Source organism: Ruditapes philippinarum, unplaced genomic scaffold (assembly GCF_026571515.1).
Source record: "Ruditapes philippinarum isolate M1 unplaced genomic scaffold, ASM2657151v2 ctg1632_1_1_1_1, whole genome shotgun sequence".
In the NCBI taxonomy this organism is placed as follows: Eukaryota; Metazoa; Mollusca; class Bivalvia; order Venerida; family Veneridae; genus Ruditapes; species Ruditapes philippinarum.
This window is the reverse complement of record NW_026855767.1, coordinates 121,686-136,470: the sequence shown is the minus strand read 5'-3', so window position 1 is coordinate 136,470 and position 14,785 is coordinate 121,686. Positions and strand designations below refer to the sequence as shown.

General features: G+C 29.9%; 1 protein-coding gene across 1 annotated transcript in view; it reads left to right on the top strand.

Annotated features, from left to right (window-relative positions):
* Positions 1 to 14,785, top strand: part of LOC132744302 (fibrillin-2-like) — a 94,241-nt gene that overhangs the window by 27,557 nt on the left and 51,899 nt on the right. Inside the window, exons 33-51 of the mRNA XM_060732968.1 lie at positions 1,043 to 1,159; positions 1,610 to 1,720; positions 1,938 to 2,054; positions 2,439 to 2,555; positions 2,713 to 2,832; positions 3,069 to 3,185; positions 3,710 to 3,823; positions 4,106 to 4,222; positions 4,640 to 4,759; positions 5,036 to 5,152; positions 5,345 to 5,458; positions 9,820 to 9,936; positions 10,417 to 10,545; positions 11,065 to 11,178; positions 11,757 to 11,873; positions 12,710 to 12,826; positions 13,529 to 13,645; positions 14,040 to 14,159; positions 14,307 to 14,423. Of these exons, the coding sequence (XP_060588951.1) occupies positions 1,043 to 1,159; positions 1,610 to 1,720; positions 1,938 to 2,054; positions 2,439 to 2,555; positions 2,713 to 2,832; positions 3,069 to 3,185; positions 3,710 to 3,823; positions 4,106 to 4,222; positions 4,640 to 4,759; positions 5,036 to 5,152; positions 5,345 to 5,458; positions 9,820 to 9,936; positions 10,417 to 10,545; positions 11,065 to 11,178; positions 11,757 to 11,873; positions 12,710 to 12,826; positions 13,529 to 13,645; positions 14,040 to 14,159; positions 14,307 to 14,423 (2,229 nt within the window). The remainder of the gene's footprint in view (positions 1 to 1,042; positions 1,160 to 1,609; positions 1,721 to 1,937; positions 2,055 to 2,438; positions 2,556 to 2,712; positions 2,833 to 3,068; positions 3,186 to 3,709; positions 3,824 to 4,105; positions 4,223 to 4,639; positions 4,760 to 5,035; positions 5,153 to 5,344; positions 5,459 to 9,819; positions 9,937 to 10,416; positions 10,546 to 11,064; positions 11,179 to 11,756; positions 11,874 to 12,709; positions 12,827 to 13,528; positions 13,646 to 14,039; positions 14,160 to 14,306; positions 14,424 to 14,785) is intronic.

Below are 14,785 nucleotides of genomic sequence, written 5' to 3'. Positions count from 1 at the left end.
AATAAAACTTTTATAGTTTTGGCATCGTAAGACAAAAATATGGTTAATTTAATAAATGTATACAAGACGGAACAGGTATAACTGGCATACGGTTATTATAGTTACGTGCATATTCCATCAGACAAACTCTTATGTTTGAACATTTGGTAAAGTGTTTATAGACTGTGTTTTTTTCACGGTTCTGGGTCAGAATCTCTGAGTCAGAATCTCGCTTTACCCATACTTTCTTACCTCGATCATACACCTTGGACCTTAAAAACACCTATGATATAACAGGCACATTGTGTATGGATAAAATATTCTACAAAAAAAATAGTTATATGTACTGTAAGCATAAATATTATTATGGCTTATAAAAGCCATATGATACTGTCGCCTTGATAGATATAACATATTCAAATGTGCTTATAAATACAAAGTTATTTTCCTCTAATGTAATATCACCATTTGCTTACAAAATAGAGAAATCTACAATTCAGGTAAAATGTTAGCCCTAATAATTTATACCTATACACAACCTTTTTCTTGTTTGGGTGAGAAAAATGTGCAGCCTGACCGGGACACAAACTTGGAACACTTGGAATACCATTTCAACGCTACTGACTGAGCTATCTGGCCTCCTTAATATAGTGATTACATACTGTCCTGCTATATTGAAATTTTTCCATGATTTTCTCAGGGTTACAGAGCAATAGGCTACTTAATTTTGAGCTATATTCAGAAACAGTCCCTCGTTGGGTATCAAATGTCACAGGGTGAGAAAATATGAGAGCCAAATACAAATATTAGATCAAATAAGTTGATGATGACCCATTTATTACTATACATGATACTATACTCCTGAAATTTAATCATTTGATTCAATCATGATATATTTTACCTCCGCAATATCAATCTGGATCACACTCATACATTGTATGTCATACAAAGTTTCTTTCTGTAGTTGTGATAAATGTATTAAATATAACAAGGTATGTACATTTATATAATAAAACATTTTATCATACAAACTTTATGGTATTACAAATTTTAACAATTGCAGACATAAATGAGTGTCAAAGTGTAAATCCCTGTCTTAATAATGGAACATGTGTGAACACAGTGGGACTGTATTATTGTCGATGCCAAGATGGATGGTCTGGTGATAACTGCGGGACATGTACGTTTTTTATTCTAATGCAACCTTTCTATTTTCTTCTTTATGTTATTTTGACATGTTTACAAGTTAATAAAATCTGTTATAAAGATGTTTGACAGACAATATGACTGTGTATAAATGGTTGTTTGCTATATAACTGCGGCCATTGGCTTGGGTATTATATCATTACAACCATTAAACACTTCCAGGTAACATGTCATATTTTTTAAAATGAATTACAGCAAAATTCCTTACCTATCTTAGGGTAAAATGAAAAATTAATTAATAAATTTAGTGGAGCCATGTTTATAAATTATATAAACATCTTGAGTATATCCAATGAAAAGCTATGTTACATGTACAAGCATGCAGTATTACAATACATGTTTTTGATGATATATTACTTATGTTACTGTTTATGTATCTATATGTTGAATATAAGATGATATTTTCTATTTTGATGTATTTCAGTTGTTGATATATGTAAGACTATTTCATGTGATAATGGAGGAACATGTTTAGGTTTACCTAACCAGTTGTGTGAATGTACTAGAGGATGGTCAGGAACATATTGTAGAATTGGTTAGTTTGTTTTTGTTACAAACACTTACAATATATATAAACTTATAAAGTGACCAATATGGTCACATATTTTTAACCAAACTGTGCCTACATTTTGTAAATCACTGTTAAATCTGCTTTAATTACTTGACTTAAATAAATTGCATTAAGCTGGCCAGGCAAGTGTGAAAGATGGTTCATGTCAGACTTTTATCATATGTTTTCCTGTGATTTGTAGATATAAATGAATGTCTGGTAAATGCACCATGTAAGAATGGAGGTTCATGTATCAATATAGCTGGAGGATATGAATGTTTGTGTAAACCAGGATGGAAAGGACCAAATTGTGATACATGTAAGCTTAAATCATCATTAACCTGCTTAATTTTCAACAGTTCATTAGTAATTTAAGGAAATTAAGTGTAACATTACAAAAACAGAGTAGTCAACAAGAACTATTGTTTTAAACCATCAACTACAATATTGGGTTTTTATCATGTTCACTCAACAATACTTTTGTACATAGTTAGTACTTATTTGAAATTTTGCTGACATACAAAGACCTTATTTTAGTTTAAATTGTTCTACATACATTATCTAAGGAACTGATCTTATGATATTTAAAACTTAAAACAAACAATGTGATATATAAGAAGAAGTATGATAATGAATCATGATTTTACATTTATTATTATAAACAATTGTGGTTATTGTTAGTTTTATGCTGGTTTTATTTCAGTGAGTCAGGATTGTCTAACACAGCCATGTAAGAATGGTGCTACATGTATTGATGGTAGTGATGGTAAATACATCTGTAAATGTGCTCCAGGCTGGACCGGACCAGCATGTACTGAAGGTAATATAATATCTACAGTTGATTTGTGTGTATGTTTTTTTCTTTAAATTGTCACATTCAAATATTGAAATTGATTAAAAGAATACATTATTACATACCGTAAGTGACAGCAAAATTTATAGTTCAAATATATATGTATACATTGAAACATTTCCAGATAAAAATGAGTGCACAGATTTTGTGGAGGCATGTGAATATGGAGGGACATGTGTAAACCGAATAGGAGGATTTGAGTGTATATGTCCACGAGGAAGAACTGGCCCTACATGTTCAGATGGTAAGTGTACAATTTCATTTAGGTTTACATCACTTGTAGTTAGGTAACATTACAGCACCTGCATTTAGATGTATTTCTTTTGCAATTTGATATACTGCTCCAGCAATTAGGTATATATTTGTACCATTCCTATAAATGGATAGATTAACTGTTCTTGTAATTTTAGCCTTGGGTTGGCACAAAATTGAAATGTACTGAAAATAAGCTCATTGAACTTGTTGATTATCTTTTTAAAGATGAAGATGAATGTGTGTTATATCGGCCATGTGGAAATGGTGCCACATGTGTAAATACTGATGGTTCATATCAGTGTTTTTGTGCAGATGGGTGGACAGGACAAAATTGTACTGAGGGTATGTTTGATTTTTTGAATGCTACATGAATGTTTTTCCAATTTTTTTTTTAAACAATTTTTTAATTTAAGGGTATACATACAATATAAAATTCGAACAGTGTCAAAGAAAATACAAATTATTAAGAGTACAGTAAGATCTCCCACAATGCCATAGTAACTGTGTAGGAGATTGTATTGGTGTTTTCTGAGATGTTACTCATGTCTATCACACTTAAAGAAAGTGAAAATGAAAGCATCAAGACTTTGTCACTGCAGTTCTAGCACAGTGTCATGTGTGCGCAGACATTTGTGAACAAAACACTATAGAAATATGATAGAACACATTGGGAACTCTCTAATAACATAGTCACTGTAGGCTGTTGTGAATACTTATCTTCACAATAAAATTAATATGCTTTTTTGTGTGATTTTCATGTAAAATATTTGACCATGCAATGTCAAAGCATTGAGAACAAGGTATAGTGTGACAGATGTATAAGCATAGTAAGGATCATTTATATAAGACGTGTGTATGTATTTCAGATGTAGACGAGTGTTTGTTAGATATATGTACCAATGGAGGACGATGTGAGAACTTGTATGGTTCTTATAAATGTTATTGTACACCTAACTGGACTGGACCTAACTGTCGCAGAAGTAAATATTTTAATCATATTTTTCATTTGATAATATATTGGTAAATAAATTAAAATAAAGTTACAGAATATATATTTACTGTACTATAGCTTATAGTTATAAAAAACATATAAAGTTGCTTTTGACCTCAGTGGAGTTGCTTTAAAATAATTTTTATAAAATTTGTGCATGGTTGCAAATTTAATTTGTTATATTTGACTTTTACTATAAAGCGAGGTCTGTAATTGTATGATGAATTGTATATATATATATATATATATATATTTCTGTATCAATTTTTAGATGTGAATGAGTGTAATATTTACATGCCGTGTAGACATGGTGGTACTTGTATAGATAGTCCTGGCTCCTATACTTGTAGGTGTCCTGCAGGATGGACTGGCGCTAATTGCACTATTGGTAGGTACCAAATATTCTTAATATGTGGGTTTTTTTTTTGGCCAATTAAATTTGAAAAAGTTTATAACTTAATTGTGGAAATAGAGAACAGTTGTTTCAACAGATCAAGATACATAACTCATTGTAAATTTATAAAACATGTAAAGTAAGCTGGATTGTGTTACTAACTTGATAACAAAATACTCATCTCTAATAAAACTAATTAATATACATAATTTGTATCTATTTTGTATATTAATTTATAATGCTTTGTTCAAGGAACTAGCAAACCATCAATAAATATCAGCAAGAAATATTAGAAATAAGTAGAGAGTTTGTTCAGACTACTCATGTATGTGTCAACTGGCCTGACTTTATTATGGCAGTATAGTCAAGATAGTATTATAGTTATCATGTTAAAATGTTGAATTATTTCAGATTATAATGAATGTATTGATATTGTTGACCCTTGTCTAAATGGAGGAACATGTGAGAACAAGAATGGTTCATACAGCTGTATTTGTCCAAATGGATGGACTGGTTCTTATTGTGGAAAAGGTACACTTATTCTTCTCACAAATTGTTGCTAGGTAACATTGATAACAATAATTATAATAATATAATGATGAATATGTGAATATATACTTTCAGTACAATATTAAATACTATTATTATGTCAAGATTATGATAAAAATGTGATATTTTTCATGAATTTCTTTGTGAATATTTCAGTATGTTGTTTTTGTCATTTTTGTCTACAATCACATTAAACATCTCTCCTGTTAAGTATATATGCTATACATATTGATGACAATAATCATGTCTATTTTCCAGATGTTGATGAGTGTATGAACCCAACAATGTGTAAATTTGGAGGTACCTGTATCAATCTACCTGGCTCCTATAGGTGTCAGTGTCCACCTGGAAGAACAGGCAAAAATTGTGAAACTGGTAAGTAACTTTCAAATATGATCAAATTGTTCTTTACAACAAATAACAAGGCAAGAAATAGCAATCACAAATTATCTAATTATAAATCATCTGTTGGTGGATGCAGGAAATTGACATTAATGATTTAGTAAAACAAATAAATGCAATGATATTTCTGTGTATATAATTTTTTTATGTCTTTCTACATAACAGATGTGAATGAGTGTGATTTTAACCGTTGTATGCATAATGCCACATGTGAAAATACAGCCGGATCTTTTATATGTGAATGTCTGCAAGGCTTTGAGGGACAGTATTGTGAAAAAAGTAAGTTTATTACAGGAAAAATACATACTGTGGATCTAAGTTCTAGTGAAGTCACCAGTATAACAAATGAGTATGTTATAAACAACCAGTATATAGCGAACATTACAATATAACAAAATGTTAACACACACAATCATTGCAATATATCAAACAGCTACAGACACAATCATTACAATATAACATACAGCTAACGCACACAATCATTACAATATAACAAACAGCTAACGCACACAATCATTACAATATAACAAACAGCTAACGCACACAATCATTACAATATAACATACAGCTAACGCACACAATCATTACAATATAACATACAGCTAACGCACACAATCATTACAATATAACATACAGCTAACACACACAATCATTACAATATAACATACAGCTAACGCACACAATCATTACAATATAACAAACAGCTAACACACACAATCATTACAATATAACAAACAGCTAACACACACAATCATTACAATATAACAAACAGCTAACACACACAATCATTACAATATAACAAACAGCTAACACACACAATCATTACAATATAACAAACAGCTAACACACACAATCATTACAATATGACAAACAGCTAACACACACAATCATTACAATATAACAAACAGCTAACACACACAATCATTACAATATGACAAACAGCTAACACACACAATCATTACAATATAACAAACCGCTAACATTCACAATCATAACAATATAACAAACAGCTAACACACACAATCATTACAATATAACAAACAGCTAACACACACAATCATTACAATATGACAAACAGCTAACACACACAAATCATTACAATATAACAAACAGCTAACACACACAATCATTACAATATGACAAACAGCTAACACACACAATCATTACAATATAACAAACCGCTAACATTCACAATCATAACAATATAACAAACAGCTAACACACACAATCATTACAATATAACAAACAGCTAACACACACAATCATTACAATATGACAAACAGCTAACACACACAATCATTACAATATAACATACAGCTAACACACACAATCATTACAATATAACAAACTGCTAACACACACAATCATTACAATATAACATACAGCTAACACACACAATCATTACAATATATAACAAACAGCTAACACACACAATCATTATAATATAACATACAGCTGACGCACACAATCATTACAATATAACAAACAGCTAACACACACAATCATTACAATATAACAAACAGTTAACACACACAATAATTACAATATGAAAAACAGCTAACACACACAATCATTACAATATAACATACAGCTAACACACACAATCATTACAATATGACAAACAGCTAACACACACAATCATTACAATATAGCAAACAGCTAACACACACAATCATTACAATATGACAAACAGCTAACACACACAATCATTACAATATGACAAACAGCTAACACACACAATCATTACAATATAACAAACAGCTAACACACACAATCATTACAATATAACAAACAGCTAACACACACAATCATTACAATATAACATACAGCTAACACACACAATCATTACAATATAACAAACAGCTAACACACACAATCATTACAATATAACAAACAGCTAACACACACACAATCATTACAATATAACAAACATCTAACACACACAATCATTACAATATAACATACAGCTAACACACACAATCATTACAATATAACATACAGCTGACACACACAATCATTACAATATAACATACAGCTAATGCACACAATCATTAAAATATAACATACAGCTGACACACACAATCATTATAATATAACAAACAGTTAATGCACAAAATCATTACAATGTAACAAACAGCTAACGCACACAATCATTACAATATAACGAACAGCTAATGACACAATCATTATAATATAACATACAGCTGACACACACAATCATTACAATATGACAAACAGCTAACACACACAATCATTACAATATAACAAACAGCTAACACACACAATCATTACAAAATAACATACAGCTAACACACACAATCATTACAATATAACATACAGCTAACACACACACAATCATTACAATATAACGAACAGCTAACGCACACAATCATTATAATATAACATACAGCTGACACACACAATCATTACAATATGACAAACAGCTAACACACACAATCATTACAATATAACAAACAGCTAACACACACAATCATTACAAAATAACATACAGCTGACACACACAATCATTACAATATAACAAACAGCTAACACACAATCATTACAATATAACAAACAGCTAACACACACAATCATTACAAAATAACATACAGCTAACACACACAATCATTACAATATGACAAACAGCTAACACACACAATCATTACAATATAACAAACAGCTAACACACACAATCATTACAATATAACAAACAGCTAACACACAATCATTACAATATAACAAACAGCAAACTCACACAATCATTACAAAATAACATACAGCTGACACACACAATCATTACAATATAACAAACAGCTAACACACAATCATTACAATATAACAAACAGCTAACTCACACAATCATTACAATATAACATACAGCTGACACACACAATCATTACAATATAACAAACAGCTAACACACAATCATTACAATATAACAAACAGCTAACACACACAATCATTACTATATAACAAACAGCTAACACACACAATCATTACAATATAACATACAGCTGACGCACACAATCATTACAATATAACAAACAGCTAACACACACACACACACAATCATTACAATATGACAAACAGCTAACACACACAATCATTACAATATAACATACAGCTAACACACACAATTATTACAATATAACAAACAGCTAACACACACAATCATTATAATATAACATACAGCTGACACACACAATCATTACAATATTACAAACAGCTGACACACACAATCATTATAATATAACAAACAGCTAACACACACAATCATTACAATATAACAAACTGCTAACACACACAATCATTACAATATAACAAACTGCTAACACACACAATCATTACAAAATAACATACAGCTGACACACACAGTCATTACAATATAACAAACAGCTAACACACACAATCATTACAATATAACATACAGCTAACACACACAATCATTACAATATAACAAACTGCTAACACACACAATCATTACAATATAACAAACAGCTAACACACACAATCATTACAATATAACATACAGCTGACACACACAATCATTACAATATGACAAACAGCTAACACACACAATCATTACAATATAACAAACAGCTAACACACACAATCATTACAATATAACAAACAGCTAACACACACAATCATTACAATATAACATACAGCTAACACACACAATCATTACAATATAACATACAGCTGACACACACAATCATTACAATATGACAAACAGCTAACACACACAATCATTACAATATAACATACAGCTGACACACACAATCATTACAATATAACAAACAGCTAACACACACAATCATTACAATATAACAAACAGCTAACACACACAATCATTACAATATAACATACAGCTAACACACACAATCATTACAATATAACAAACAGCTAACACACACAATCATTACAATATAACATACAGCTAAGCACACAATCATTACAATATAACAAACAGCTAACGCACACAATCATTACAATATAACATACAGCTGACACACACAATCATTACAATATAACATACAGCTAACACACACAATCATTACAATATAACATACAGCTAACGCACACAATCATTGTAATATAACATACAGCTGACGCACACAATCATTACAATAACACACAATCATTACAATATAATATACAGTTGACACACACAATCATTACAATATAACAAACAGGTAACACACACAATCATTACAATATAACATACAGCTAACACACACAATCATTACAATATAACATACAGCTAACACACACAATCATTACAATATAACAAACAGCTAACACACACAATCATTACAATATAACATACAGCTAAGCACACAATCATTATAATATAACAAACAGCTAACACATCATTGCATTTTTCTTTATTCTTATTCTTATTATCAAAATTTTATGGTGATATCTTAAGTTAAAACACAAATTCTTAGCTTTGTATGTTTGTTTTAACAATTTGTTGATTCATCATAATTCAATACATATTTATAAGTTTTAGTGAAGTTATCTATTTTGAGGTAACTCACTTCTTCCCGCATTATCCCTGAAACTGTGCATAGTTATTGTTCTAGAAGCTGCTGAGATGGTTAACATGACTAGATGTATTATATTTGTTATTGTAGATATAGATGAATGTATGTTATACAGTCCATGTTTACATGCTGAAAGATGTATAGATATGTATGGTACTTACATCTGTGAATGTAAACTTGGATGGACTGGCAAAAACTGTGATAAAGGTATGTTTTCACTGATTTATAGGCTAAACAAATTATATAAAAATAATTTTATGCAGTATATTTAACAAGATAATTTTAACAGATGTCAAAATTATATATTAATTATGTTTTATTTAATTCAGTGAGCAATCAAAAATGTCTCAATAATCCTTTCCCTTAATCTTATTACAACAGAAATGTTCTTTTGTTCAATGTGAAGAATTAAGCAACAGAGAAGTAAAAACTGTTAAATATCAATACCCTGATAGAGTAGCAAGTTTCCATAATGTGAGTCTTGTAGAAAAATGGAAACATTGTTATTTATATCAAGAAGAAAATGCAACGGCTGCTGTGATGTAGTTGTAAACATCCTGGACCGGAAATCTAAAACCCTTGGTTCGAGTCTCTGATGCAGCATGCCGATTTTTCGTGTGATACTGCGTATAATTTCCCGCTCATGACTTTCATTATCATATATATGATTGATTTAAATTTGTTTAGATGTAGATGAGTGTTCAATAGCACTTGAGCCTGGAGTACCATGTTTTAATGGCGGTACATGTACAAATACTTTAGGATCTTATAGATGTACATGTAAGCCAGGTTGGACTGGTCAGAACTGTGAAGTTGGTAAGATATTTTATATATATTATTTAAAGGAAAATGCAAATCATTGTTTTTAGTTAATTGATTTTCATCTCAAATAAAACCATCTGAAAAATCATTTAAAGTTCTCTTCAAAGTGAATATTGAATTTTTATAATAGAAATGTAACATTCTGATTATGAAATATGATTAACCAAAGTTTACATTACCCTATATTTTTAGATAGTATAATGATATGATAGTCTAATAGTTACATGTAATCAGTAATTATTTTAAGCACGATTGGTTAATATCAATGTTACTCTGATGTGTGTAAAGTAAGAAAGAAGAAATCTGTTATAACTTCTTCTTTCCTTGACAATTAGATATCTTATAACAGATAATTGGTACAATCAAAATGATCACAATAAAGCATTTATTCACAGCAGAAGGACAAGCCTTTTACAAAATAATTGATATAACATAGGTACATATTCATCATGACATTATAGTTTATATAAGTGTTCATACTTTGGTTTATAGTCAAGTTAACTCTTCTTTCAGATGAGAATGAATGTAATCGTAATCCATGTAGAAATGGTGGTAATTGTGTGAACTTGGATGGTTCATACCAGTGCCAGTGTCCACCTGAATGGACTGGTAAAGATTGTTTGACTGGTATGCAATTTTATTATATACCCTTTTTTCTGTCTAATTGCTTTGGTATATAGTTTAAACAATTCTTCCCTGATAAAATTCAAAAAGGCTTTTTGAGATGATATTGTCTATCTGGAATTGGTTGTCCTAATTGTCCTGAAATGTTGCAGGAATGTTTATACATATAGTGAAATGACACCATATGTCATAAAAATCCACTCAACTGTTTTTGAATTATGGTTCTTTGTTTCTAAGATGGCATTTTATAGGAGAATTATCTTTTTTCTAGCCATATTTATTAGTTGGATTGTTATGAACGTTTAAGCAGGAATGTATATGATAAAATGAAATCATTAAATTCAAAATAAAAGCACTTCCCTTATATTTAAATTTCCATAAAAGAAATTGTGTACACTTGAAATAATTGTTGGAAAATATTGTATTGTGTTATTTTATAATATCTTTTCTGCCTAAATGACATTGTTACAAAATCAATATGATTGTAAAGTTAGTAAAATTGTATGTACAACTGCAGTAAATGATTATATGAGTTATATTTAAATATAGATGTTTATGGATAACATTTATTGATATTTTAGATGTTGATGAATGTACACTATATTCACCTTGTCTTAATGGTGGTACATGTACAAATATTGCTGGTGGTTATATCTGTCGTTGTCCCGAACAATGGCAAGGAGATGACTGCCAGTTTGGTAAGTAATATATATTTATACATTTGATATACAATTAGGATATAAGTAATTTTACTGAACTAGTAACATATTATATCAGTTATCTTTATTAAACATAGTTCACAGTTATCCACTTTCTAAATGATATGGGCAGTCTACCAAAACGCTGCATTATTTTTAGCTCAACTATTCAAAGATTGTACTCATCTAAGAGTCCATGTCACACTTTGGTTTCTGCATGCAAATTGGTTTCTCAAAACAATAGTAGGAGCTTGGTTGAAACTCAAATCAATTATTTGAGAGCATAATTGGAGGTCACTGTATAAGACCCATAATTCTAACAGGATTTTGTCAGAATTATGGCCCTTATTGAACTTAGAAATTTCTGTATTATCCAGACTCTTGTTTTACTATCAACCACTGAGAAAAATCCAGTGGATTATTAAATCAACAGCTTTAGTTGTTTATAATTTTTACATTGCTGAGCTTTTATAACATGTTGCTTTAGTTTTAATAAGTAACTTAAATTGAGCAAATGTGTTAAACTGTCTAACTACTGGCCTTAATATAATAGTAGCATGTGATTTACATTATTGTCTCAAAAGCTCCGCTGGTTAATTAGATACTCAATGATTACTTAAGTTTATTATTTATATGTAAACTTATCTAATAAATGTTTATATATAAACTTTGATGTTGTGATTATACAGTGTAAACATCATATTGTTATTATATAAACATAATATGTGATTATATAAACATAAACTTGTGAGTATATAAAATGTGTTGCTGTGAGTATTTGGTTATATATAAAATATGTTGCTGTAATTATATAAACATAGATGTTGTGATTTTAGATGTGGATGAATGTCTCAACATTAACCCATGTAGTAATGGAGGTACATGTATCAACATCAGGGGAGACTTCCAATGTTTATGTCCACCACAGTGGACTGGGGAAAAATGCACAATTGGTAATTATAGAATTGAATTATTGTATGTAATGGCTTTATTCTAGTTGTATTATGACTGTCTTAGATAAGAAGAAATGTTTATTTGTTGTCATAAAAATGGGTTTACTTTTATTATATCCACACAAACAAAGTTTAAAGTGGGTATACTGGAATCAAATTGTCATCATCTGTCCACACTTATATTATCTTGTAAATGCTACTCTTCTAACAGTAAAAGACAGAAACTAATTAAGCTGTTTGTGCTAGCATGTAGCTAGGCATCCAGAGAAGCAAATTATAATTCCTAATCATATCATCCACTGATTTATTGTGCAAAGTGACTTGATTCCTGCAAACACATTGAAAAAACAGTAACAACTAAAGATATACTTGAAATAAGCAGACCTGTAATGCACTTGATCTGTGGTGTGCTTATTCAAATTTAACTATGTACTTACAAAATTTTCATGAAACATAGATAAATGGTAATATGGAGATATTGCACATCATTTTGAGAAAAAAAGGTTGCATCTTGAAACATTATATAAACTATCCAAGATAATTATGTATAAAAGAAAACAAAGAATATAAATATATCATATATATGAAATTATTCAAAATAAATAACCTATTTACAAAGTGGCATGCAGGGGTATCCTTACCAGTCTGTAGCAGTTCTAGATTTTTGTAGTGTTGTCTCAACATAGTAAATTGTTATTTCAGATTTTAATGAATGTGAAATGACAAATCCATGTCTACATGGTGGTACATGTACTAATACTGTTGGTGGATACAGATGTTTCTGTCTGCCTGTATGGACTGGAGATATATGTGAATTAGGTTAGTAAATTATAATATATCATGTATACTACATCTTTCTTATGTAAACATGTCAGCTTTCTATATTGACTAAGTAATTTATTTTCATATTTTGATTTTACTTGCACAGATAAAACAGCTATTAAGTAGCATTATTTTGATGGTTTATGTTGTTTATGGCATGTTTATTAAGATAGTAAATGTGCTTATGAATAGTTGTGACAGAAATGTCACTAATGACTGTGTTGTTTGATTTTCTTCTATTTCAAGTTGATGTTTGATAAGTCTTGTAACTGTCCTAGTTGTGGTGACTTTTTATATATATTTACTTAGATATTAAAAACAATAAAATCACTAAAACTTTATAATAGTGTACAATCATGTTGTATTAGTATTTTTTATATTATATTTCAAGATGTAAATGAGTGTGAACAAACACCATCTATATGTCACAATGGTGGAACCTGCTTTAATTCTTATGGTGGTTTTATATGTCGCTGTCCGCCTGAATGGACTGGACCTACTTGTCAAGAAGGTATGTATAAATCATTAAATAATTGACATCACATATCCTGATACACTGAGTTGTTTGTTAAACTTTAAAGTTTAAATATCAAATGGGGTTTCTTTCTCTACAATTTTATAATAATTTAAACATGAATGTTATTATAATGTTTTACAGATCCAGATGAATGTGTAGATATAAAACCATGTCACAATGGTGCTACATGTATAAACCAAGCTGGTGGATATGTGTGTCAATGTCCTCCTGGCTGGACAGGCAAAGACTGTAATATAGGTAAGATAATTGAAGCACTATATTTCACTGTCAATGTTTTATAAACAGCTATTCCTGCTTTGAATATGTAACTGTCAATTGTTATATCAGTTTAAACTTTCCTGTAATGAAGTGATCTGGCTATATGTTACTGGCATAGACAACTGATAATATACAACTGGTTTTATGTGTCAAATCACATCAATACTACAAATTGATAATTTCACTTCCTTTAATATGCCTTGTAAGTCATAGATATATTTTACCAGTGTCTGTTAATCCTGTAGTAAGTTTTGTTTGTAATGTTGTCTGTTTTATTTTTCCCAAGTCCAGGAAACTGTTAGAAGTTATTATGATAAAATTTAACTTTGATTACAATAAGA